The sequence below is a fragment of the Eubalaena glacialis genome, chromosome 9, assembly GCF_028564815.1.
Source record: "Eubalaena glacialis isolate mEubGla1 chromosome 9, mEubGla1.1.hap2.+ XY, whole genome shotgun sequence".
Lineage (NCBI taxonomy): Eukaryota > Metazoa > Chordata > Mammalia > Artiodactyla > Balaenidae > Eubalaena > Eubalaena glacialis.
This window is the reverse complement of record NC_083724.1, coordinates 82654011-82679933: the sequence shown is the minus strand read 5'-3', so window position 1 is coordinate 82679933 and position 25923 is coordinate 82654011. Positions and strand designations below refer to the sequence as shown.

Here is a 25923-nt window from a genome sequence, read left to right as displayed (position 1 = left end):
CTGCCACCGACCAGCTGCAACGGCCCTGGATGACTCACTTGACCCCTCGGAATCTCTGTTTCTCTTCATCACAGTGAGAAGCTTCGCCTAGAAGATCTTCAGGGACCTTGTGAACTCTTGGAAATTGGGCTCTTTTGAGAGGCTTGAGGCAGGAAGAGACTGGGGTAGGGAGGAAATCAGACCTCTTCACCTCTCCAGGGATGGGGCTGAGCCAGGTGATATCATAATGGGCAGTGCCCATCCTAGAGAGGGAATCAGGGTGGGGTAGCAGCAAGAAGGCTGTGAGGGAGGGAAGCTGAGAGATCCTCCACAGGAGGGGGGTCGCGGCAGCTGGGGCACCTGCAGAGCTGTCTGGGAAAGGGGGGGGGTGGTCACTGATGTCTTGCAGGAGCCCCTGGTAGGTAGAGCCCACCACGGCATCCCCTAGACCCCACTATGTTCCTCTTTTCCCATAAGACCAAGACCCCCATCAGCACCTACAGTGACTCCTACAGGGCTCCTACCTCCATCAAGGAGGTCTATAAGGACCCACCTCTGTGGGCCTGGGAAGCCAACAGGTTTGTGACTCCGGTAAGTGGCGAGCTGGGGCGGGGGTTGGGCAGCGGGCAGTCCAGAGTGTACGGCTGTGGGTGTCTGGATCACTGACAGTGTGTGGTTGTCATTATGTGTTTGTAATTATTTGTAGCTTTGTGTGTGTGTGTGTGTGTGTGTGTGTGTGTGATTCATTTGCTTAGGCATGGAATTTATCATGATATATATAAAGTAATACGAGATCCTGCCCTCATGGTACCCTCCTACTCCACCAGGGTAGGAGATGGGGAGAGATAGATGATAATCAAGAAATAAATAAGAGTTTTGTAAATTGTCCCAAATTCTGTAAAGGACATAAACGGGGTACTGGAAATGGAAAGTAACCAGGGAGAGCTACTTAAATAGAAGTAATGAAAGAGGTCTCTCTCTTTCAAGGTGACATTGAGCTGAGACTGGAAAGGTGAGTGAGAAATAGCCATGTGAAGAACTGAAAGAATAGGGTTCCAGGCAGAGTGATCAGAAAGTGCAAAGGCCCTGAGGCTGCCTGTGGACTCTGCCTACAGGCATGTTTTCATGCATGCTTATTACAGTCTCCTGTGTCTGTACTTGAAGACAGATGGCCAAGTGGGGCTGTGCGGCTTTCACAAAATGGAGAGAAGATCTGTAAGTCTAATTGTGACTCTGCCCAAGGGAGTTTATCTGTGTGTACCACCCAACAAAACTTTGCTGAGTATTTACATGTGTCAGGGACGATGTGGTTACAGTGAAGGGCCAAGCCATGCCTTTGAGGATCTCTCGGCAAAAAGTGAACAAAGTAGGACTGCCCAGTGTGGAACATGCACCAGCAGTGGCTTGTGCTGGTATAATAGCCAGAAAGCCACTCCCGGGACTTGAAGGGCAGGTCTGCTAAGAGATCCAGAAGAAGGATGCTCCGAGCAGAAGAGAAATGTGAGAAAGGGCAGCCCAGAGGCAGGGACCCACCAGGAACTGAGAACTGGAGCAGAGGGAGAGGCCAGCCCTATGGTAAGAGAGAAGCCAGCAGACCATGAAGGGCTTCAGGTTGTGTTGAGAAATGTGGTCATAATGGTCCAGACTTTTGAGCCTGGGAGCGTCATGCTTGGATTGTGAGTGACACACTCTGGCCACTGTGGCAGGAGATTGAAGGGGCTGGAGTTGAGGGCAGGAAGCCCAGTGAGGTGGTGAAGGATGAGGGAAGAGGATATAGGTGGGAGATAAGGAGAGACTGTAGCAGTGAAAAATAGGAGAGTATTTTTGAATAGGAGACTGTTGTTGATACTCTCAATAGTACTCTCCTACTGTTGAATAGGAGAGTCTTCTTAAAATAATTTTTATAATTACAAAATAAATATATGCTCAATCAGAACGTGGGGATCACTCAGAGAAGCACAAAGAAAACGGCCTATAATTCTCACTACCCAAAATAACTACTGTTAATTTATTATTATACGCCCTTTCAGGAAGCAAATATTTTTTTATGAAGGTGGCGTCATATTGTATACTAATATTTTGAATCTTGCTTTTTTCACAAAACCATATATCAAGTACATTTTCCTGTGTCAAAAATATTGTATAATGTAATTTTAATGACTATAGTATTTTATTTTATGAATGTACCAAAATATGGTTGAGGAATCTTATATTATCGGAAATTTAGATTATTTATAAAATTTTGCTAGTATAATTATTCTTGTACATTCTTTGTATATATCAACTATTCCCTTAGGATAAATTCATAGATAGAAATTGTTGAGAGAAAGGATATGTGAATCTAAAAAACTTTGGATATACACTTCAAATTGCTGTGATAAGGGTTATAATAATCTACATGCCCACCAGCAAAATATGAGAGTGTCTGCCTGCTTTTCCAAACTCAATAGGAGGGAATTCTTAGGACGCAGATAACACACCTTGGTCACCATCTCGATATAAAGAAGAGGGGGGAGATTAAGAGGACTTCTGTGTTTTGGACTCTGGAAAACTGGAGGAATGGCAGTGCTACCAACTGAGATTTGGAATTGCAGATTAGAGAGAGATTTGGAGTTCATCTGGGGACAAAAATATTCAAGGACTTCCAGGAAAAGATGTCTGCTGTGTAGCTGGATATACTTATCTGAAGCAAAGGAAAGAGGTTTGGGCTACAGACATGAATTCTGAAATCAACATATAGGTGGTAGCTGAAGTCATAGAGATTGCCAAAAAAAGAGTAAGAAAGTGGCCAAGGATAGGACTTTGGAGAATATCAATATTTCAGGAGTAGGTAAAGGAAGAAGAACCATAAAAGGAGACAGTGATAGGACGAAAATCACAGAGAAACCAACAAAGAAAGCATTATTAGACAAAGCTCGGTGTCAAATGCTGTCGACACAGAAAGGGATCTCTTGGATGTAGTAACACTTAGTCGCCTGGCTAAACAGCTTCAGTGAGTGGTGAGGAATGAAAGTCAGATAGCAGCGGGATTAATAATGAAGGAAAAGGCTTCCGCTTCTGGCAGTATGGTGGTCTAGAAACTCTGAAGGGCCCTCCTGCTTCCAAACAACTACGTCCTGCATAAAAATTAATTTTCATTTTGTTTTGGACTGTCAGTGGAGATGAGTGGTAAGTATACTAAGAAGACAGGATTGCCCTGAGGACGAACGCCACTATCAGTACTACAAGCAGGAGTTTAAGCCTTTAGCTAGCTGAAAGATGGAGCAACTGAACCTGTAAATTCCAAACTGAGCCAGAAAGTCCAGTGATCTCTGGCTCCCTTCCTCCCCGCTACCCCAACACACACACACACACACACACACACACACACACGCACAATGAATGTATATCTTCTATGGTTGAAAATATCCTCAATGTAGGTTTCCAGGTATCCTTAGAGTATGGTCAATCAACTCTGAGCTCACAATAAAAGACATAAGGAAACAAACCACCATATGACAGAGTCAACAGAAACAACAAACAGCAGACTTAAACCTCCAAGGATGTCAGATATTGGAAATAATAGTTAAAGAACACAAAATAATTATGAATTTTTCTGAGCAAAATGTGAACTCATCAAAATGAGGATGCAACAAGAGATTATATTTTTAAAAGAATGGACAGATTTTTTAAAGAAATGAAATTTTAGAAATAAAAGATATATGTGTTAAAACCAAAATTCAATGGATTTTGGATGGATTAAGGAGCAAATTAGACACAGCTTAAGAACATCAGTGAAATGAAAAACAGAGCAGGGGGACTTCCCTGGTGGTTCAATGGTTAAGACCCCATGCTTTCAATGCAGGGGGCACGGGTTCCATCCCTGGTTGGGGAACTAAGATCCCACAAGCTGTGCAATGAGGAAAAAAAAAAAAAAAAAAACAGAGCAAAAGAAATTTCCCAGAATGTAGCACAGGGAGACAGAGAGCTATAGAAAATATGGAAGAAACATTAAGCAATATGAAAGAAAGAGAAGATCCCACACAACTACTCGGGGTTCCAGAAGGAAAGAGCAGAAAGGAGAGTAGTCATTATCTGAAGAGACAAAGGCTCTTGATTTTCAACAACTAACAAGAGAGATGAATCCATGGATTCTTAGGTAACACGTGAAACTGCACAACACCAGCTTAAGAGATGACCTTAAAAACACGCAGAGAGAAATTATTTTCAATGTGTCTTCCTTTCAAGAACAAAAGAAAGATAAAGACACTTACAGACAAACAAAAACTAAAATATTTACTACAATAAGACTTATAATAGGGGGCTTCCCTGGTGGCACAGTGGTTAAGAACCCGCCTGCCAATGCAGGGGACACAGGTTTGAGCCCTGGTCCAGGAAGATCCCACATGTTGCAGAGCGGCTAAGCCCATGTGCCACAACTACTGAGCCTGCGCTCTAGAGCCCGCGAGCCGCAACTACGGAGCCCACGTGCTGCAACTGCTGAAGCCTGCGCGCCTAGAGCCTGTGCTCCGCTACAAGAGAAGCCACCGCAATGAGAAGCCCGTGCACCGCAACGAAGAGTAGCCCCCGCTCGCCTCAACTAGAGAAAGCCCACGCACAGCAACGAAGACCCAACACAGCCAAAAATAAAAATAAATTAATTAAATAAATTTTTTTAAAAAGACTTATAATAAAGGAACTTCTAAAGGATACACTTTGGGGAGAAGGAAAATGATAACAAAAGGAAGGTCTGAGATGCAAGAAGGACTAGTGAGCTAAGAAACTGGTAAACGAGATAAATTTAAACAAACATTGTCCATAGAAAATAATTATAATAATTTTTAACTTGTAAAATTTAAAGAAAGAACCAAAATATTGGAAAACAATATCATGTAAATTGTATATTGGAAAACAATATCATGTAAGGTACAAGGCTAGGAAAGGAATTTTTACAAAAACTGTCATTATTCACAGATGATACAGTTGTGTTTATAGAATCTACAAATTATTAGAATAAGAGAATTTAGAAAGTTGGATGAATTTAAGATAAAAAGCATATTTAGGAAGCATAATCTTAAAATATATATATCATTTTAGCAACAAAGAGTGAGAGTAAGTAGAAATAAATCTAACAATGTGTGCAAAACTGTATGGATAATATTATAAAACTTTGAATACTTTAAAAAAAATACTTAAATGAAGAGGCATAACATGCTCATGGATAGGAAGAGTCACTAACATAAAGATTCCATGCAATTCTGATTAAAATCTCAACGGGAGTTTTTGAAGAAATTGACAAGCTGTTTCTAAAATTTATAGAGAAGAGCGAAGGCCCAAGAACTAGCTAAAACACACCTGAAGAAGAAGGGGACTTGCCCAGTCAGATATTAATATTTATTAGCAAGCTATAGAAATTCATAAAGTATAATATTACTGTAGGGATACACAAATTGATTAATGGAATAAAACAGACCAGAAATGGAGCCACACATATATGGAAACGATATGCAACAGAGATACTGAAAGTAAAGCTATGGGAAAAGATGTATCCGGCTTGGGGTGGCATTACAAATCTGTGGGAGAAGATAGATTACTCAATGAGACAACTGGTTATCCATGTGGATAAAAATTAAATTGATCCCCTAATTCACACCAAACCCCAAAACAAGTTCCTGACAGATTAAGGCATAAATACGGAAAGTAAAACTGTATAATTTTAGAAAAAATTATGACATTATCTCCATTATCTTAGATTATGGATGGATTTCCTAAGTCACAAAAGCACTACATAAGAGATGAATAAATTCAACTATGTTAAAATTAAGAACTTATGTTCATCAAAAGACACCAAAAAGAAAATGAAGTTACAAGCCACAAACTGAGAGACGATAATTGCAACATGTAACTGACAAAGGAATATGTAGAATATATAAAGAACTATAATTCTCTGGGTTAAAATTGAACACGTTTTGACTCCTTCCTAAAACCCCTTGAAAACTACAATAAATGCATATTTAAGACATAAATTTGCAAGAATAGTGAGAAAGAAGGACAATGACAACAAAATTTCAGAAGCTGGAAAGTGTGATAGATAAGTAGTAACTGACACAGCAGATCTGAGAAAGCTGAATCCAAAGCCAGCAGTGGGAAACACAAGACATAATTCAACTTAAAACTGCAGAATTTTTAAAAGGCTCAGAAATTGGTAATACTAGGTTTCTCTGGAACAGAAGTTGGGACAGGACCAAGGCTGAAACAACAATGATTTGAAAGCTAAGAAGCAATTAAACCCCCTCTTCTATTCCATGCCGTAGGGTGACTGCTCGCCCATCTCTGCAAAAGTCAGAAGGCTTATTTTTTGGCAAGGATCTCAGGACTGGGGATTCCAGGCCCAGCTAAGGTCAGGGTACCGTACTGAAAACAGATGAACCTCCATATGCTGAATGCTAAACCCCCGGCAGCCCTCTTCTCCACTAGGTTCTCAGAACAATGGCAGGTAGGTCACTACTCTCAAGCCAAAGACTGAAAGAGTCTCTTCCGAGGGATCTGATCAGCCCAAGAGAAAAGACCTACAGATACTGACAGAGTTTGCAACAAATAGTCTAGCCAGAGCATCCTACAATGATGCCCACCCACAGCTCAAAGGCTCCAATGAGCCTTTTTAGTCTCCTACTCATAAACATGAGCAGACAATCAAAGATTACAGACATCTGAGGAAAGCCTCGAATGGAAACAATGAAGAGTCTATGTGTTCTTCTAAATGATTATTTGTGTGTGTGTGTGTGAGCGTGTCTGCGTGTGTATGTACATCTGTACATCTGTCTATGAGTGTATCTGGGCGCACAGATCTATGTGTATGTCTGGACATGCATGTGTTTGTGTGTATGTAAAACTCAGGGGAGTGCTAAGTCATGGGGCCCCTCCACCCATATGGAGTATGACTGTGTAGGATCTGCCCACAGAACAAAACCTCAGGTGGGCACGGAGGGTCCAAGAAGCCCCTCAGCTGAGGGGTTTTCAGGGGAGTAGGAGCAGCAAGGTCTCATCCCAGGCCAAGAGAAGCCTCTGCTCTTCAGATCATAAGGGTGAAATGCAGTGCAATAGTGTCATCCCAGCACCTTGCTGCCCACTATGATGAGAAAGTCCTTTCTGGTGTCTGACTTTGCTGGGTGTCCCACCCCTGTAACCCAGCTGCCTTTTCATCCCAGCTGCCTACAGAGACATGGGCCCACAACTAACTTGGCAATCTGCCTTTAGCTGAGGACAAGGGGGCCCTTGATCTGGGATTCTACAGATCCAGCCAAACAAGAGGTATTGGGATAAGACGAGGTGAACCCCAAGAAGCAGAGGGGCCCAGAGCCTGAACCAAGATCAGGAAAAAAATCAGGATAGGATGAGGACCAGCACAATGTAAATGTCAGGGTCAAGGGTAATACTGGTGTCAGGATGAGAGCCGCAGCAGAATTAGGGTCAGGTTGGAGTCAGAGAATTAGATTTTAAAGTAGGTGCCCCTCTGGCCCCATCCTTCATCTCCTTCAAGGTGCCAGGTTCACAGAGAGCCCTTCCTGTCCAAAACACCAGCCTAAGGTAGCCAGCTCCCAGGGCAGCCAGCCTTTCCTGAGGCTCCAGGTTGTTCCACGGGCCTGTCGCTCTGTTGGGGAAGACCCAGGCCCTGCTCCCAGGCAGCACACAGTCTGGAAGAAAGAGGACAGGAACACCCAGCTCTGCCCTTATAGGTCCCAGTCAAGGAAAGGACAGAAATGAGAAGAACATCAGAAAACCACTCTGACTGAGGGAAAATGTTGGGTTCCAAGTCCGAGACTTGGATGGAAGAAAAAGAAGAAAAGGGTGATGCAAGCAAAAGAACTATGCAGAGGGAACCAAGGCTGGCCTGGGGATCCCTCTGGCATAGGGAGAGGGTTGGGAGACCCACCTGGGCTGACCTCAATAGGGGCTAAATCTAGGTCCAGCAGGATACCAAGGCTGGGGTCTCCATGCACCTAGCCGTCTCCTCCCCTCTCTCCTTGCCAGGGCCTGACTCAGACTGTGCAGCGCCACGTGGATCCTGAAGCCCTGCAGAAGATGGTCAAGTGTGCTGTGCAGGACTACAGCTATAAGAGTTCCATACCAGGTCACCCCTACTTGCCTGAGAAATACTGGCTCTCTCAAGAGGAAGGTAGGGCCTCATCCATCACTCAACTGTGACCCCATTCAGTGACCGCAACAAAGACCCTACCCCCGAACCCAGCTTGACTCCTGACCTCCACCCTGATCCTATACAAACCTTATCCCCATCCTCGACCAGGGCTTCTTCTCTAATTACCCCCATTCCAGCTTGATTCCCAACCACCTGGCCTGACCCTGATCCTGACCCCTGACCCTGGAGGAGGAGATCCAGGCTCTGCCTTTTGGGAGCTCCCAGTCTATGCCAAAGAATTGGAAGAGGCCTGGGCCTTATCCCTAGAGAGAGGGAGGGAGCATTAACCTCCTCCAAACAAATTCCTCCATGTGTATTCCGGTGCTATCTCCTCCCATCTTCTTAGTGACCCTGTTCCATCAGGTTCCCTTCTCTCCTGCAACCCTCTGCCTCACCACATCTCTCTCCCCTCAACCTGGAAGCCTCTTCTAATTTCCTCCTGTCTAAAAATTCTCTCTTGCTCCTCCCCTTCACAGCCAAGATTCTTGGAAATAGAGTCTATGTCTCTACTTCCTCACTCCTTATGCCTTATGAGAAATTATCTTTCTCATTTGGTTAGGTGTTTATTATGTCTCCCTGTACATTCCAAAAGAACAGAGAGTCTTGTTTTATTTAGAGCTGTGCCCCCTCCATCTAGAATAACAGCAGGCTTCATAAGTATTTGTTGAATGAATTGATGATTAATCTTCAATTGAAATTGGGAGTCTGCATCTCCTACACTCATGTTTAATGTTTATTAAAACTGATCTTGTATGGTTCTAATTACCTCATCCATGGGACTCTTCAGTCTTTTCCTCATGAGACCTACCCTATGCATTTCACTCTGACCACTCTCTATTCTGTGAAACTCCTTCCTTCCTCAGCTTCTCTGATGCCTCAAATTCCTGGGTCTCTTGTCTAATCATTCTGGAAACATGGGGCTCCTCGGGATGCTGATCGGAGCCCTCCTCTCTCCTTATTCCTCTCCTGAGACCGTTTAATCTAACTCACATCTTTAATTACTGACAACTCTAGGTCTTTATTTCTAGCCTTGTCCTCTTACCAGGATTCCACTTTCCTTTATCTGATTATGATCAAATTTACCTGAATGGCCCCAAACACTTCAAACTCAGTATGCCCAACCCACCAACCTAGAACTCCAAGTCCCAACACACTGCCCCACACATACACGCACCTGCTCTTCCTCTAGGGCTCCTAGAACTCCTTTCCTAATCTCTCACATGTATTCTTTCACACTGTTAGCGTGGTGGATCAGAGAGGAACTTACAGGACACTTAGGTGACTGGATGGGTGGGGCTTCGGAGGGTTTTAAGTAGAGAACTGTCTTGGTCAGATTTTCATTTATCATAAGTGCCATAGTTTCTATGTAGAGATTGGATTGTAGGATTTCAGAATGAGGCAGGAAGACCAGTAGACTAATAACAATAATAATCACAATAATAATAATGATGATGATGATGATGATGATAGTTTTCTCTGTGCCAGGCATTGTTCTAAATGTTTTACATATAATAACTTATTTAAATCTCACAACGACCCTATGGGGTAGATAGTATTATTACCCCCATTTTAAAATTAAGGAAACAGAGACAAGGTGAAATTAATTAACTAGATCAAGGTCACACACAGTTAATATCTGGCAGAGCTGAAATTTGAACCACAGGAGTCGGTCTACAGAGTCCATCCTATTAACCATGACATTATTGTCTCCTGGTTTAGGCACTGCAGAGATACAGGAGTGATATCGTGGGGGACTGGAAGAAAGAATAGAGTCAAGTGATTTTAAGGAGGCAGAATAAGCAAACTTTGAGCCTGGATGTGGAAGATGAGAGGGAGGATTTGGGAGGAGGCCCATTTCCAGGGTTTCCAGGTTGGCTGATTCAGAGAGGGTGGTGCCAGGATGAAAAGTGATCAGCTCAAAGGACCCAGGCTCCACTCAGAAGCTTGTCTTAGGTGGGATATAGGCTGCATCTCAGTGTCTAAGACAAGTATGGGGCCAGGCTGGGCTTTTCTGGCCTAAGGGAGATCAGTGAGAGTCCAGCTTTGTGCTGGGGATCCGAGGAAAAACATCTAAGGGGTCCCAGATCCTGGGACAGAAAAAGGAGTAATACTGTCTTATGTCTCCACCCTTATGATCAAGCAGACAAACGCAACCCAAACCACCTGTGCGGTAACCGGTATAATACATGGAGGATGGGACCTTACAACTGTACGGGCTGGAACAAATGTGCCTCATACCTTCCCCGGCTGCCTAAGGTATCTACTGTGCCCAGCAATGATGCCTGGGGCCTGGGACCACCCCCCACCCCCCATCTGCCTCCCAAACCACAGTGTCTGATATTTCACCATTAGTTTCTCATCCTTTTCCCACCAACAATGCTCCAAGGCCTTTTCCCATTTGTGAGACTAGGGTTTATATCTTCTAGGAAACAAGGGAGCTCAGGAGTGAAGCTGTGCTGAGCCTCTGGGTTCCAATCTCTGGCTAGGCTCTGTGGAGACATGGCTGGTGTGCACTCCTTGAGGTGCTACCTTCCTGAAGCTTGCCACCTGGCGCCTTCCCACATGGTCTGGCCAAGAAGTCATTGATAGGCTGAGTCTACCTGCTCCTCTCTCCCCTCCTTTGTGATGTGAGCAAGGGCAAAGGAGGGAGAACAAGGCCATCCAGAGGCAGAGCAGATAGATACAGGAGAGTCTTCCAAAGAGATAGGAAAGAGTCCAGCCACAGCCCCAGGCATGAAGAAAGAGGGAAGATGTAAGGATACCAGGCAAGAGTAGGGACTCTTAACTCTAGGTTGATGGTTGACCTCAGGTTGACCAAATCCTTCTGAATCAGAACTTCCTCAAGAATCAGAATCAGAATTTTTCATAAGTTCCCCAAGTGATTCTGATGGGCAGGCAACACTGCAATATTGAAAAATCCCTATTAGAGAGACACGGAGACACAGCTACACAGAGTCGGCTAGACAAAGAAGGGTAAAATCAGAGGCAAACGGTGAGACAGGGATGTCAGAGGTGCAGGTCCAGACCTGGTCCACCTACAGCTCCACTTCCCCCACCCCCACCACCTGGGAGGAAGAGTAAACCGCGTTGCCCAGCGACAACCCCAAACACTCAGAACGTGGGAGAGTAGGGGAGCTTCTGGAGGGCGGGAGAAGGCGCGGCCTGGGCCTAGTCTGGGTGTTCTGGGAGAACCCCCAAAGGAGGAACTCTTCCGGGTCAGAGCTTGAGGCAGCGTGTGTGCCACTTCCAGGAGGCCGGGATGGAGACAGTAGTTCGAGGAATGCCCTTGGTGTACCCTCCTAAGCCGGAGCGACTCAACGCCTACGGTAACGGATGGTGGGACAGTGGAGGGAAATGGGTAGGCCAGAAGGACGGAGGGATGGAGACCCGAGGTACGGGGCGGAGGCCGAGGGCCCTGGAGAGGCTGTAACCCTGTCTCTATCTGTTTGTGTCTCCATCTCTTCCTGTCTCTGACCTTGTCTCTTCCCATTCCTGTGACTCTGTGTCTGGGTCTCCCGGGCTTGGGGCCCGTGGGCGCAGAGCGCGAGGTAGTGGTGAACATGCTGAACTCGCTGTCACGGAAGCAGCCGCTGCCGCAGATCACGCCCCGCTGCGGGTGTGTGGACCCGCTACCGGGCCGCCTGCCCTTCCAGGGTTATGAAAGCGGTTGCTCGGGCCGCCACTACTGTCTGCGCGGCATGGACTACTGCGTCGCCGGGCCACCCTGCACCGAACGTCGCCTGCGGCTTTTGCGCACAGAGCGGCCGACTGCAAGGTTCGCAGGGCCGAGCGCGCAGTAGCCGGGCCCCGCCCCCAGAGTCCCCCCTACCCCAGCTGCGGACGCTCCATCCCGAACCAATTCTTGCTCTGACCTGTCTCTGTGCCAGACCCCACCCCGCCTCCAGCCCGCGCGGTCCGCTTACTGGCGCCTCCCTGTCCCGCCCTCGGGCCTCACGGCCTGAACGTACAGCTGAGGCGGGTGAACCTGCACGGAGATACCCGAGTTCCTGATCCTATCCCTCCTGAACTGGGCTCAAGGTCAACCTGGCTCCTGTACGTCTTCTGGAGGCTCTGCCCGAGGGTTTCTTTGAGGAACAAACTCCGCACACCAGTTTGCTCCCCCTTCCCACACCCGCCGGCCCCGCCCCCTACCTGGTCACCGGGCCCTGGAGACGCAGGTTCTAGCTTGCGGAGTGCCATGTGTCCTCAGAACAGTGTCCCCTATTCCTGGGCCTCGGGTCACCGTTGGTAATGGGCAGGGTCATCGGTGGGTTCTGAGAAGGCAAGGAAATGGTGACCGCATTACCAGAAGGGCCCTGGCCTCCTCGGAGCCCCGCACCACCTCTGGATGTAGACAGCCTCGCGTGTTATTGTGGAGGAAGCTGAAGCTCAGGCGCTCAGCAGAAGCCCAGACTGCAACGCGGCCTTTTCCCTGCACTTGGCGTTAGACAAGGCTGGCTGAGCCTGGGAGAACTCCAATGTCCGCGTCTGTCTAGAGGGCTGTGAAAGGGGGAGGGAGATCCTGAACCTTGTCCCTAACCCCGTGGTGATACCCCGTCCCTCCCCAGGCTGAGAGAGACTGATTCATTGTGCGAAACTGGGTCTTATCCCTCACAAGGGCGTGGAGGAGCGAGAAAGTGCCTAAGCCTGAGAAACGTCGCCTCGTCGATAAGCTGGAGTAATTGCTGTCCCATGTTGAGGATCCGGGGGCTCCCAGGTCCTCAGTGACTGTACCTCAACCCTCCCCAGAGTACAGCGTTCTCCGCGGCCCAGCCTGGGCGGCAGAAACGAGGCCTTAGGGGGAGAGGGACTTCAGGTGTCTTCCCGGAGGCGACGTTTCGAGGTCTTGAAGGGACAGGAGGCCGGAAGGGAGGATCTCCGAGCCGTAGGACTGACACCTGAAGTGCGGCTCAGAGTCTTGGTCTGGGCTGGGGCGTAGAGGGAAGTCAAAAGGTCCGACCCCTTCCTGCCCACTGCTTCCTTCTCCAGGACTGTATTGCCCTGCAAGCACCGGCCGGGAATGCAATGTGCTGTTATAACTCCCCCGCCGTCATACTACCCTTGTCCGAACCTCAGGTAAATCTGGCGCACACACATGCAAATGCGCACCCACACAGAAGCTGTAACCTTGGCATGGCGGGGGACCCAGGGACTAGTTGGGATAACTGACCGCTGTGATGCACCGACTGGAAGATGACACCAGGGGGCGATGGTGCCATGGGGAAGTCAAAGCTGGCAACTAAATGAGAGGGCATGGAGATGGCATTGAGGGTTTACAGGTTGGCAGTGGGGCTTAGAGTCAAGAGATCAGGGCGTTAGGTTCAGGGCTTGAATTAAAGAGTAAAAAGTCAGTGTTAGGGAGCGGGTATTGGGAATCAAAAATTTAACAGTAGAACCTGAGGTCAAGAGGTCAGTGTTGGAGCCTAGGGCCATTATTCGGGGCAAAATGTTGGGATAAGATTAGCATTGAGAATTGGAGTCAGACGTATGAGGGTCCAAAAGGGCTGACCCATCCCTCCCCACAGATGGGACACAAGTCACTTCAAGAAGACCGGTGGCCCCCAGAGAAACAACTATGTCGTCCACCCTGAGTTTGTGTCCGAGACCTATCCTGACTACCACTGCCGGTAGAGCCTGGGCTGGCCGGGCCAAGGGGGCTGAAAAATGAATAAATTCTTCATCCTAAAGGCTGCCTCTTGTGTCCTTACCCAGCAGGATCTGGCAATGAGGAGCCAGTCACTCAGGCCTCTGCCAAGCCCCCTCAACTGAGATACAGTTTCTCAAAGTCATCTTGCCCTGAGCCCTCCCCACTCCATCATCTCAGTTCTTCCCTTGGGTGGCCCTGAGTGCCTTCCTGACGCATGGCAATAGCCCTATGAGGGGCATGACCTCCTCCTTTCCATCCCAGAGCCCAAACTAATGGGTCCACCTAGCCATGCAGGAGGGCCCATCTACCTCCCATCCTAGGAGGGCCCCACAGCTGCCATTTCCCCAATATTCCCCAAACCTAGATGTCCCTTCACCCCCATATCTCAGTGGACCCAGAATTGCCCATCCTGCAGTCAGAGCCATGTCCCTATACTCAAAGCTCTTTATCTCTGTTCCCAGAGTCTCCATCACAGCGATCCCAAAGTCTATGTTCAGATACCCTTGCTGCCCTCCCCCACGCAAGTCCAAGAGGTCCAAAACAATTTTGGAGGGTTTCATGATCAAGAAATTTCAAATTACAAAACAAAGCCCTGCATCATCAGAAAATCTACAAACAACAAATGCTGGAGAGGGTGTGGAGAAAAGGGAACTCTCTTGCACTGTTGGTGGGAATGTAAATTGATATAGCCACTATGGAGAACAGTATGGAGGTTCCTTAAAAAACTAAAAATAGAACTACCATATGATCCAGCAATCCCACTACTGGGCATATACCCAGAGAAAACCATAATTCAAAAAGACACATGCACCCCCATGTTCATTGCAGCACTATTTACAAGAGCCAGGTCATGGAAGCAACCTAAATGCCCATCGACAGACAAATGGATAAAGAAGTTGTGGTACATATATACAATGGAATATTACTCAGCCATAAAAAGGAACGAAATTGAGTCATTTGTTGAGACGTGGATGGATCTAGAGACTGTCATACAGAGTGAAGTAAGCCAGAAAGAGAAAAACAAATATTGTATATTAACTCATGTATGTGGAACCGAGAAAAATGGTACAGATGAACTGGTTTGCAGGGCAGAAGTTGAGACAGATGTAGAGAACAAACGTATGGACACCAAGGGGGGAAAGCCGCGGGGGGGTGGGGATGGTGGTGTGCTGAATTGGGCAATTGGGATTGACATGTATACACTGATGTGTATAAAATTGATGACTAATAAGAACCTGCTGTATAAAAAAATAAATAAAATTAAATTAAAAAACAAAGCCCTGGGGGACTTCCCTGGTGGCGCAGTGGTTAAGAATCCGCCTGCCAATGCAGGGGACATGAGTTCAATCTCTGGTCCAGGAAGATCCCACATGCCGCGGAGCAACTAAGCCCATGTGCCACAACTACTGAGCCTGCGCTCTAGAGCCGGTGAGCCACAACTACTGAAGCCCGCGTGCCTAGAGCCTGTGCTCCGCAACAAGAGAAGCCACCGCAATGAGAAGCCCGCGCACCACAACGAAGAGTAACCCCCACTCCTGCAACTAGAGAAAGCCCACGTGCTGCAACGAAGACCCAACGCAGCCAAAAAAAAAAAAAAAAAAAAAAAAAAAGCCCTGTTTCTCTGTCCCTCAGGGAGCAAGCGGTGGGGTGTTCTGGAGCCTCTAGGATCTTCAGTATTTTTGCACCCCATTCCTCCTGGGTGCAGGTGTATAGCGGGGCACGCCCACCTCCTCGCAGCAGGGGCACTTCTAAGGGCTGCCACCAAGGGGAGTGGGTGGGGGAAGACCTTGCAAAATACAGAGCAGAATCCGGTCTTCTCAGTCCCTGATCTCAGGCACTGCTGGTCTGGTCCGGTGGGAGCTGACAGCTTGGGCCTCCCGGCTGATGGAACTAGGCTCCACTCCGTGGGGTCCTTGATTGGATCCGACCTGCACTGAGCCGCTGAGATCCTTCCAGAATTCCGCTACCCTTTTTCCATATGGGAAAAGAGCTAATGAGAGCGTTATACCGAGACGGCCTCAACCTGCCCAAATCTGTAGGAAAAGGAATCCCAAGGGTCAGCTCTGTCCCTTTACCCTGCGGCTCTCTCCTTCTCATACACATCCCAAATTTAGCCTGCAGGTGCGAGAACCCTAACATTCGACAGCTGCACCTCCCTCCAGAACTACAGTTCCCAGCAGACCTGGGGCAGAGCCCCGCCCGCGTGCGGGTAAGCAATGGTCCAGAGGGGGCGGGCCTGCAGGCGGGGGGCGGAACCGGGAGGCACCGGGCTGGCGGCGGGCCTGTGCCAGGAGCTGGGCACAGAACAGAAGAGGAAGGTGGGGGCTAAGGGGCGTGACCTCAAGTGCGCGTGACAATGTGGGAGGATGGTCGGGCGCCAGGGGCGGAGCTGGACTCTGAGACTCAAGAAGAGACCGAATGACTGAGGCGTGGCCGAGCAGCCAGGGGGCGGGGCTCCAGGACGGCCTCAGCTGTCCCCAGCTAGGCAGCGCCCCGCGCCGCACCGTGGCAGCTCAACTTCTGCTAACTTGGAGGGGATCTGCGGGAGCCTCCCTTCACCCCCACTTCTGGGGTTACTTCCGTGAGTGCGCCCAGCGGGAAGACCTTGGGGGGTTGCTGAGGGAAAATATTTCCCGAACTTTCGCTCCTACAGATGAGTAGGTGGGGCGAGCCTGGACACCTGGGCCCCTTCTTCTGCCGCGGTTCCCAGCGGGCGACCGCCCTCTTGACCTCAGTCTGTCCTTTCGGACATATAGCTGCAGCGCTGGGAGTGGGTGTAAAGTATTCCAGGCTGTAGGCTCAGTCACTCTATATCCCCGGATCCGCTCGCTGGGCAGGACGGGGAGAGGGCCCGGATCGAGTTGCCTTTGACATTTCCACCCCCCACCCTACCCCTGGGAATTGTGTTGGACAAAGGACCCAACGTGGAATGGCCTCCCTTCAGTTGGGCTAGGCCCGACCCTCCCCCTTAGACATGGCTAGGGGCTGGAAGCCAAGACTGAGGTTGACTGTCAAGTGGGGAGAGGCTTGGCGAGGGCAAACCCTACTGCCAGCATTAGCCTGTGGTTGGCCAGATGGCGGAGGCAGCAGATTACAGGGGTCTCTAGCGGCACCGTTAACACCAGAACCACAGTTCCTCCCCCACAGCCCCTGTACCAGATGCCATTAAAATTGCCACTTCCCATCCCCAAGAAGCCTTTCTGGGGCAAGTAGCAGCACCAGCCCTTGGGAATACAGGCTTCACCATGCCCACACCCCCTTGATGGAAGCCTGTCCCACCCTCTTGGCCACAAAGCTCCTTTTCTCTCCTGCATTCAGATAGCCAGTCAGACCATTAGCTCCCTGTCAGGGTTAAGCTGGGATTTTGGATTCAGGCAACCCTGCTACCTGAGTGACTTCAAACAAGTTCCTTTTTCTGTTTGGGCCACTGTTTCCTCATCTATAAAATGGGCACTGCAGCTGTGCCTCCTATTCAGCATTATTGTTAGGGTTGGATGCCATGGTGGCATTAGGGAGACCAGCAGAGGGCCTCTGGGTTTTTGTCCTTCATCAAAGAACCTCAGAACCCTAGAAAGTAAAAATTCTCAAGACCTAAGTGTTTGAAAAGGCTTTTGAGGTCACCTTGGTGGGCTGGCCATGCCTCCAGGGGTCATGAGATAGGCTGACTTAATATGAAAGTTTTGAGGATGAGCAATCTCTGTCCTACTCAGATACGGACCCTTTCTCCCTATTCCCTTAGTGCCCAGAATGGGGCCTTGGTTGTCTTGAATGAATTGAATATAAATGTACAGCAGGTCTGGCCTGGGCCACCTAAGGCCTTCTTTGGGTCCTGCTTAGCTTAAGGGAATCAGCTAAAGGCTATGCCTGCATTTTCCAGGAAGGTTTTTCCAGCCTATACCTACAGGAAGGGAAGTCCATAGTAGGTTGGGGGAATTTTGAAGGCTAACTTGTATGGGATGAGAGGAAGAGAATAAGAGGCTGTTCTAGATCAGCTGGAACTGACCAGTTTAGGGAGTTGGTGGAGGGAGCTCAGAGAATAAGGCCCTGAGATAGAACCTCACTGGGGTGGAGGTGGGGCATTATGGGGAGCTGTATGTTGACATCTGGGATAAAAATTCCAATCTGCACCTGGCATCTGGCATTCTTGATAATCTCTTCATGGGAGAGGTGGGGGAAGTGAGAACGCTGAGCAATTCTGGTATCTCCTTGGAAATTGCTGGGGACTTGGAAACAGACACTGGCATCTGGGAGGAGTCTAATTACTGTTTGCCAGTCTCCCTCTCTCCTTCCCTCCAGCTGGAGCAGGTGGGCAGCCGGCAGGCTGGCAGTGTATGTCTGTGTATGCACGTGGCTGGTGCTATTTCTTTGCTGGACTCTGCCCTGAGGGCTGAGACAGGAAAGGTCAGTAGCCTTGAACAGCAGGTTTGGACACACACCTCCTCCCAAGTCTGTGTTTCTCTGTAGTCATATCTGAATCTTTAGTATACAGTATATAAGAGTGGATTGTGTAGTAGGGGGTGTCTGATGGCCAGAGAGCTGGTAGGTGGGGGAGAGAAGTTGGCCCAAGATGGGTGGGTGAAATTTCCTAAAGCAGGTGGCCTGAGGATTGAGGTTAGGAAAGGAATGAGCTTGGTAGTCATAGGATAGGCTTGGCTGCAAATGGAATCAGAAGGACAGGTGAGACCATGTATGCCTTGAACTTCAATTTGCAAAGCTTACACTGCTGAACTTCATCATGGGGGTCATGAGCAGCTCCCTAAACTAAGGAGAGATGTAATCTGATAAGTGTTTTAGAAAGATCACTATAGTTGCTGTGAGCAGAAGGCATTGGAGGAAAACAAGTTGAAAGCAGGGAGGCCTATCGGGGAAGTGTTGCAACGATACAGGGGAGAAATGACAGTGCTCTAACTAGGGTAGGGGCAAACAGGACAGTGGGTGAGTGCTAGAGACAAAGCCAGAAGGTAGCTGGCCCACAGATGTGGTGCTGGGAGCAGAGCAGGAAGGTGGGCAGGGAAATGGACTTGGTGATCCTGATGGCTGAGAGCAGAGTGGAGTTTGAGAGCAACGAGAGGGAGAAGTGAGAAGCCACCAAGCCCCCATGCTAGGCTCCTGACCCCAGTCCTAAAGTCCAAACCCAACCTTGCCCCCCCTCCAAACCAGGCCCTTGGACTGAGTCTGGCTTTGAGTATCTTCTCTAATCTCCAGATTTAATATGGCTTCTGACTCAAGATTAAATTCCATGCCTGAACTGTTCCCCTTCATCTCTCCTCTCCTGCTCCTGGCATAGGGAAGCCAGCCTCCTGCTGTGTTAAAGGTCTTAAGGAGCTGGCTTGCTTATCCTCCCTCTCCCACCATGGCCACATCTCTGGGAAACCAGGCCATCTCCAGATTCCTCCCCTTCTCTTCAGCCTGAACTGCCCCCATGTGTGATCCAGGGAGGCCTGATTAATTCTGTGATCCTGGACAGCTCCCTGACCCTGTCAGGGTTTGTTCCTCCACCAGGAAAATGGTGATGAATATCATCTGCCCCTCCCCTTCAGAGTCCTGACTAATTTTGGCAAGCAGTGGGGCCCATGAGAAAGGGTAGGTAAGATGCAGACAGAACGTCCTGGTAAGAGTAAAGCCCTTATGTCCCAGTATACACTTTCCCAAAATATACACTTCTTTCTTGCGGCAGCAAATGTAAATACTATGGAATGAGAAAGCTCAGTTCCACCTCTCTCTTCCCCTTCCTGACTCAGGCAGGCCAAGTTCAGATGGGCTTTGTCGGGTGGCCCCACTGCCTGCTCCTTCCTTAACTGGGGGCTGATGCCGCAGAATCCTCAGGAAAAGAGCCAGGCCTACCTCCGCCGCCGCCCTGGGAGCCACACAGGTCGTAAGAGCCCCGAGGCCGTCGCAGCTGCAACCATGTACACCTTCTTGCCTGACAACTTCTCGCCTACCAAGCCCAAGCCGTCCAAAGAGCTGAAGCCGCTGCTGGGCTCCGCAGTGCTGGGGCTGCTGCTGGTGCTGGCCGCGGTGGTGGCCTGGTGCTACTACAGCGCCTCTCTACGCAAGGCGGAACGCCTGCGCACCGAGCTGCTGGACCTCAACCGCGGCGGCTTCTCCATTCGCAACCAGAAGGGCGAGCAGGTCTTCCGCCTGGCCTTCCGCTCGGGCGCGTTGGACCTCGATTCCTGCAGCCGCGACGGCGCCCGGCTTGGCTGCTCTCGCACAGCGGATGGGCGTCCGCTGCACTTCTTCATCCAGACTGTGCGGCCCAAGGACACGGTCATGTGCTACCGCGTGCGCTGGGAGGAGGCGGCACCGGGGCGCGCGGTGGAGCACGCCATGTTCCTGGGCGACGCGGGGGCGCACTGGTACGGCGGCGCGGAGATGAAGACCCAGCACTGGCCCATCCGCCTGGACGGCCAGCAGGAGCCTCAGCCCTTCGTCACCAGCGACGTCTACTCCTCCGACGCCGCATTTGGAGGCATCCTCGAGCGCTACTGGCTGTCGTCGCGCGCAGCTGCCATCAAGGTCAACGACTCAGTGCCCTTCCACCTGGGCTGGAACAGCACGGAGCGCTCTCTGCGGCTGCAGGCCCGCTACCACGACACGCCCTACAAGCCGCCCGCCGGCCGCGCTGCTGCGCCCGAGCTCAGCTACCGCGTGTGTGTCGGCTCCGATGTCACTTCCATCCACAAATATATGGTGCGGCGCTATTTCAACAAGCCATCGAGGGTGCCAGCGCCTGAGGCCTTCCGGGACCCCATCTGGTCCACGTGGGTACTGTACGGGCGCTCGGTGGACCAGGACAAGGTGCAGCGTTTCGCTCAGCAGATCCGCCAGCACCGCTTCAACAGCAGCCATCTGGAAATCGACGACATGTACACGCCTGCCTATGGCGACTTCGACTTCGACGAGACCAAGTTTCCCAACGCCAGCGACATGTTCCGCCGCCTGCGCGACGCTGGCTTTCGCATCACGCTCTGGGTGCACCCGTTTGTCAACTACAACTCATCGTGCTTTGGCGAAGGCGTGGAGCGCGAGCTGTTTGTGCGTGAACCCACGGGCCGGCTGCCTGCTCTCGTGCGCTGGTGGAATGGCATCGGCGCCGTGCTCGACTTCACGCGCCCGGAGGCCCGCGACTGGTTTCAGGGGCATCTGCGGCGACTGCGTTCGCGCTACGCCGTGGCCTCCTTCAAGTTCGACGCTGGAGAGGTCAGCTATTTGCCGCGGGACTTCAGCACCTACAGGCCACTGTCCGACCCCAACATATGGAGCCGGCGCTACACAGAGATGGCGCTGCCCTTCTTCTCACTGGCCGAGGTCCGTGTGGGCTACCAGTCACAGAACATCTCGTGCTTCTTCCGCCTGGTGGACCGCGACTCGGTGTGGGGCTACGATCTGGGGCTGCGCTCGCTCATCCCCGCCGTGCTCACTGTCAGCATGCTGGGCTACCCGTTCATCCTGCCCGATATCGTGGGTGGCAACGCGGTGTCTGAGCGCACAGTGAGCGGCGGCGATGTGCCCGAGCGCGAGCTCTACGTGCGCTGGCTGGAAGTGGCCGCCTTCATGCCAGCTATGCAGTTCTCCGTTCCACCCTGGCGGTACGACGCCGAAGTGGTGGCCATCGCGCACAAGTTTACCGCACTGAGGGCCTCACTCGTGGCGCCGCTGTTGCTTGAGCTGGCTGGTGAGGTCACTGACACGGGAGACCCCATCGTGCGCCCCCTGTGGTGGATCGCGCCCGGCGACGAGACGGCGCACCGCATCGACTCACAGTTCCTCATCGGAGACACGCTGCTTGTGGCGCCGGTACTGGAGCCAGGCAAGCAGGAGCGGGACGTCTACCTGCCCGCAGGCAAGTGGCGCAGCTATAAGGGTGAGCTTTTCGACAAGACGCCAGTGCTGCTCACGGATTACCCCGTTGACCTGGACGAGGTCGCCTACTTCATCTGGGCATCCTGACCCAGCCCGGGACCCAGAAACCACACAGCCCTAACCCCAGTCTTCATGTAGGCCTCTAACCCTGCATCACAGCCACACCGTGTATCCCCAGGAAGTCCCCACCTCTGTACCACCCACTAAGTGGGTACTGAAGTAAATGTGCTGGAGCCAGCTCCTGTAGGGCCAGGGGAGAAGATGCTGAAGCAACCTCCCACTCCAGTGCACAATCCTAACAGCTCTCTTTCTCTCCATACTCACTCCAGTCTACAGAAACCTCTTCCCTGGGCCGGGGGCAAGAGAGCACAGAGGAAAAAGGTCAGCTGTCTTCCTGTTAAACACGGTTGGGTTTTAAAAGCACAGAGAGAAACCTCACCCTCCATCCTGGCCTGAGTGGCCGTCTTTGTCCTTCTGAGGTGGTGACTTGATCCTCTTTAAGGTCCCAAAATAGCCCCCAGCCACACTTAGAAAGGGCACATTTTCGGTGTTGGAAGCCAGGTCCTGAGTCCCCAGCACTGGCCTGACCTGTGGCTGACCTGGCCCCACCCCAGCTGGCGAGAAGAGACAGAGGTACTTGGCCAACTGACAAGGAGGCAGGAGGTCCCCTCCCAAAGGACAGGTGGCCTAGGCTCAGCACAGAGCCATCATCATTGTCCCTCATTTGTGAAGAGCTCCTGACACCGCACTTATGCATCTGTGTACACACATGGTTCAGCCCTGGCCAGGGCCACCGCCTGATGGGCAAAGACTTGCAAGGCCATGCAGGCCAGACCTGATGCCTTAACTCAAGAACATGTGTGTGTGTGTGTGTGTGTGTGTGTGTGTGTGAGAGAGAGAGAGAGAGAGAGAGAGAGAGAGAGAGAGAGAGGGAGGGAGAGAGGGAGAGAGGCACCATATGTCCCTGGTGCAGTACCTCCGAGGCTGCATAAGCCTGGAAGGAGAGGCCAGGGAGCAAATCTGAGGTTTTGATCGTTGACTTGGTCCCTTCCTAGGTGATGTCTCTGGGACTCTAGTAGGAAATAAACAGTCCTTTCCAGATTCCTCAGCTGCCTCACTCCCGGCACACGTGAGGTGTGGCTTAAAAGGGAGTGATGTTAGGGACTGCCCTGGCAGTCCAGTGGTTAGGACTCTGTGCTTCCATTGCAGGGGGCACAGGTTCGATCCCTAGTCTGGGAACCCCACAAGTGGGGGGTGCAGCCAGAAATAGAAAAAAAAAGGGGGAGGGAGCGATGTTCTTATTCTGGTAGTGGTGTGCTTTAGCACAAAAACTACCGCGCACATCGACACCTACAAATATACATACAGGGTAAGGTCTTTCATTTTAGCCACTTTCCCTTTCTAAGAAAAGCAACCTCAGCCAGAGTGAGTTTCTCCTGACTTTGCAGCTGAGTCTGGGGAAGGAGTGGCTTGCCAGATGGGGGAGGTGGGAAACAGGGCAGGGCTCAGCTTCCCTTAATGGCTTGGACAGCAGAATCAGTCTCTCACCCCCTAGAGAATGCATCTCTTTGCCCACTCCTCCACCCCCTCTATTTTCTCAGTGTGAAGATTGCTATGCTAATGAAAGTTTAGGAGCACTCACCCATGATTCTACCACTCATCTGCAAGCTGTGTGGCCTTACGTAAGCTGCTTAACCTCACTGAGCCTCAGTTTCCTCATATGTAAAATGGTGATAATAATGCTACCTCCCAGGTTGTTAAGGGAATTATAAGCACAGATTTATATAAGGTGCCTAGCACAAGTAGGTGCTCAATAAAAGCTAATATAATGGGGTTTTTTTTCCTTGTTTAAAAATAACATGGATTTTTCCAGGCCCCAGCTCCCAGCCCAACTGGCTTCCTCTGGGCCTGCATGTGACACCCTCTTCCCAAACCTCTGCACATAGCACCCAGTTGAACTCTGAGTTTGTGACCCGAGGGACACTGTGATCCAGGAGAGAGGCAAGAGAAGAGACATCTGAAGTGGAATGTCAGGAGCCAGGAGTCGCCAGGAGATGGGGAGTAAATGGAATTAGCTTCCCTCTCCTTTTTGTCAAGAGCATTTACTAATCAGTATTCAATGATGAGCCTCCCTGGGCCCTGGTGCACAGCCATGGGCTGTGTGTGGAGTGACTGTAGAAGGAGGGCACCCAGGCTGGGTCCTGGAAACTTCCCTAAATGGCTGGAGAGCATGACTCACACTTGAATGGCCCTCCACTTGCTATGCAGTCTGCAGCCAGTTGACCTAACCTCTTGAGCCTTGGTTTCTTCATCTTTAAAATAGAATTTCTAGGATTCACTGAGATGTGTCTGTAAAGTACTTATGCAAAATTTGGCAAAGAGTGTTAAATAAATGGTAACGCCTATCAACTCTTAATTTGAAACAAGGAACAAAGAAAAACTCTGCCTAAAACTGATACTGTACCCTATTGGGTAGCCTCTAGCCACATGTCGCTTCTTAAATTTAATTTTTAAATTAATTAAAATTAAACATTAAGAATCCAGTTCTTCAGGCACACTAGCCACATTTCAAGTGTTCAAAAGCCATGTGTGACTAGTGGCTCACATATTGGACAGTGCAGATTATAGAACATTTCCATAGTTGCATAAAGTTCTATACCCCAGGACCAAGTAATGTGTGCTGTCTGAGATGGCATGGGGGTTGAGGTTGGGTAAAGGAATCTGGAAGGCCTAAGTCATCTGGCATGGAGGAGGAGTACCCTTTAGAAGGGCATTGATGGAATTCCCTGGAGGTCCAGTGGTTAGGACTCCACACTTCCACTGCAGGGGGCCTGGGTTCGATCCCTGGTCGCTGGGGAACTAAGATCCCACATGCCATGCGGTGTGGACAATTAAGAAAAAGAAAGATCTGAAGTGAAGTCAAATAAAACGTTAAGAATTTTAGAAGGGCATTGAGGGCAGGCAGCTTAGATGGGGGAGGGGACACACCATGCCCACTGAACACTCACTGTGTGCTGGGACAGGGCCAAAGGGAAGAGTGCCCTTGACTGGCCAAATCCCAGCAAACTAGCCCTTGGCTTGCAATCTGGTTTCTAATCTGGCCTCTGCCATTGACCTTGTTAATCACAAAAGCACAGATGAACAAGCTAAAACAGTGAGAGAGGAGGGCACTGGCCTGAGTCACACAGAAGATTAGTACCCAAGACTGGACTGGAACCTGGTGGTCTGTATCTAGAAGCCGAGAATCTCCCGCCCAGTCTTCACCCATCTTTCAACAGCCTGGGCCAGCCCCGGCCTATACATATCCAAGGCTGGGGAGCCACTGAAATGTGTGTCTCTGAAGCTGCCACCCAATGGGCCTGATTCTAGGCCAGCAAGTGTTTCCCTTTCCCCTACTGACAACAAAAAGGAGAGGTTCAAGAAGTTGGGCAGCAGTGGCTGGAATGGTAGGAACCATGAGGAAGAGCTGGTCTTGGGATGGGGAAGGGGAGGGAAGTGGGCTAGAAGCTACCTCTACCCCTGTTTGCTAGGACGCCAGAAACTCTGCCCTCTTCAAGCCTTGTCCAACCCCCCATCTCTGCCAGCACCTCTTGTACATTCCAAATTTCTCTCTCTCTCTCTGTACATCTGGGTGGGGAGGGAGGGATGCCCCTCCTCCATGGAGCTTCCAGTAGCTTTGTCATGGCCAGAGTTCCCCATTGGTCTTTTCTGTACCCCTGGGCTGGGGGTGAGGAGGCTGGTATGCAGGAACAGGGAGCTTCCTTCTCCAGAGGTAATGGGGAGGGACTGAGTGGCCACTGCAGGAAATCTGGGACTGGGGCCTAACACCCCCATTCTCTGACCGTGTGTACCCTAAGAGTCTGCCTCCGTTTCCCTTTTAGCACTCTGTGAATCAGCTAAACCCTGGCCAAGCCCTCTCTCTAAGACCAAGATGTGAATTTTCTGGGAGGATCTTTGCTCTTGTTCCCCCAGATATGGGCAAAGTATCCCTCACCCTGGTTGGCTACAGAGCAAGTAAGTCTTCTTTTGTTGGTTCCCCTCACCAAGATTTCTGGTCCCTTCACTCCTCCTCAAGTCCAAGGCCAATGTTGACCTCTCATCCCCTGGCCACTACCCCATGTCAGATCTTATCAATTCTAGCCTGGACCATTGCAGTGGACTCCTAAATCTTTCTACTCTTGAACCCTTCAATTCAATCCACACAGCAGCCAAGGAAATCTTTCTGAAATTCAATCAGGTCATTTAGGAAAAAATT

The 25923-nt window shown here is 50.2% G+C and overlaps 2 protein-coding genes across 2 annotated transcripts; both read left to right on the top strand.

Annotated features, from left to right (window-relative positions):
- The first annotated feature begins 435 nt into the window (after positions 1 to 435).
- SPMIP6 (sperm microtubule inner protein 6) lies at positions 436 to 13786 on the top strand. Its single transcript, XM_061200516.1, has 7 exons — positions 436 to 570; positions 7990 to 8134; positions 10299 to 10411; positions 11406 to 11547; positions 11696 to 11930; positions 13145 to 13231; positions 13681 to 13786. Exons 1-7 carry the CDS (start codon positions 436 to 438, stop codon positions 13784 to 13786), a joined length of 963 nt encoding a protein of 320 aa, XP_061056499.1.
- Positions 13787 to 16248: 2462 nt separating this feature from the next.
- On the top strand, positions 16249 to 23964 carry MYORG (myogenesis regulating glycosidase (putative)). Its single transcript, XM_061199268.1, has 2 exons — positions 16249 to 16383; positions 19544 to 23964. Exon 2 carries the CDS (start codon positions 19611 to 19613, stop codon positions 21753 to 21755), a length of 2145 nt encoding a protein of 714 aa, XP_061055251.1. The 5' UTR covers positions 16249 to 16383; positions 19544 to 19610; the 3' UTR covers positions 21756 to 23964.
- The last annotated feature ends 1959 nt before the right edge of the window (positions 23965 to 25923 follow it).

What these genes read in the sequence shown, in the direction of transcription:
- SPMIP6 (XM_061200516.1), top strand. Translation starts at nt 436, where the DNA reads ATGTTCCTCTTTTCCCATAAGACCAAGACCCCCATCAGCACCTACAGT. An exon ending in ACCTTCCCCGGCTGCCTAAG is followed by an intron (nt 10,412 to 11,405) that starts GTATCTACTGTG and finishes TGCCACTTCCAG; the next exon opens with GAGGCCGGGATGGAGACAGT. An exon ending in TACCCTTGTCCGAACCTCAG is followed by an intron (nt 13,232 to 13,680) that starts GTAAATCTGGCG and finishes CCCTCCCCACAG; the next exon opens with ATGGGACACAAGTCACTTCA.
- MYORG (XM_061199268.1), top strand. Translation starts at nt 19,611, where the DNA reads ATGCCGCAGAATCCTCAGGAAAAGAGCCAGGCCTACCTCCGCCGCCGC.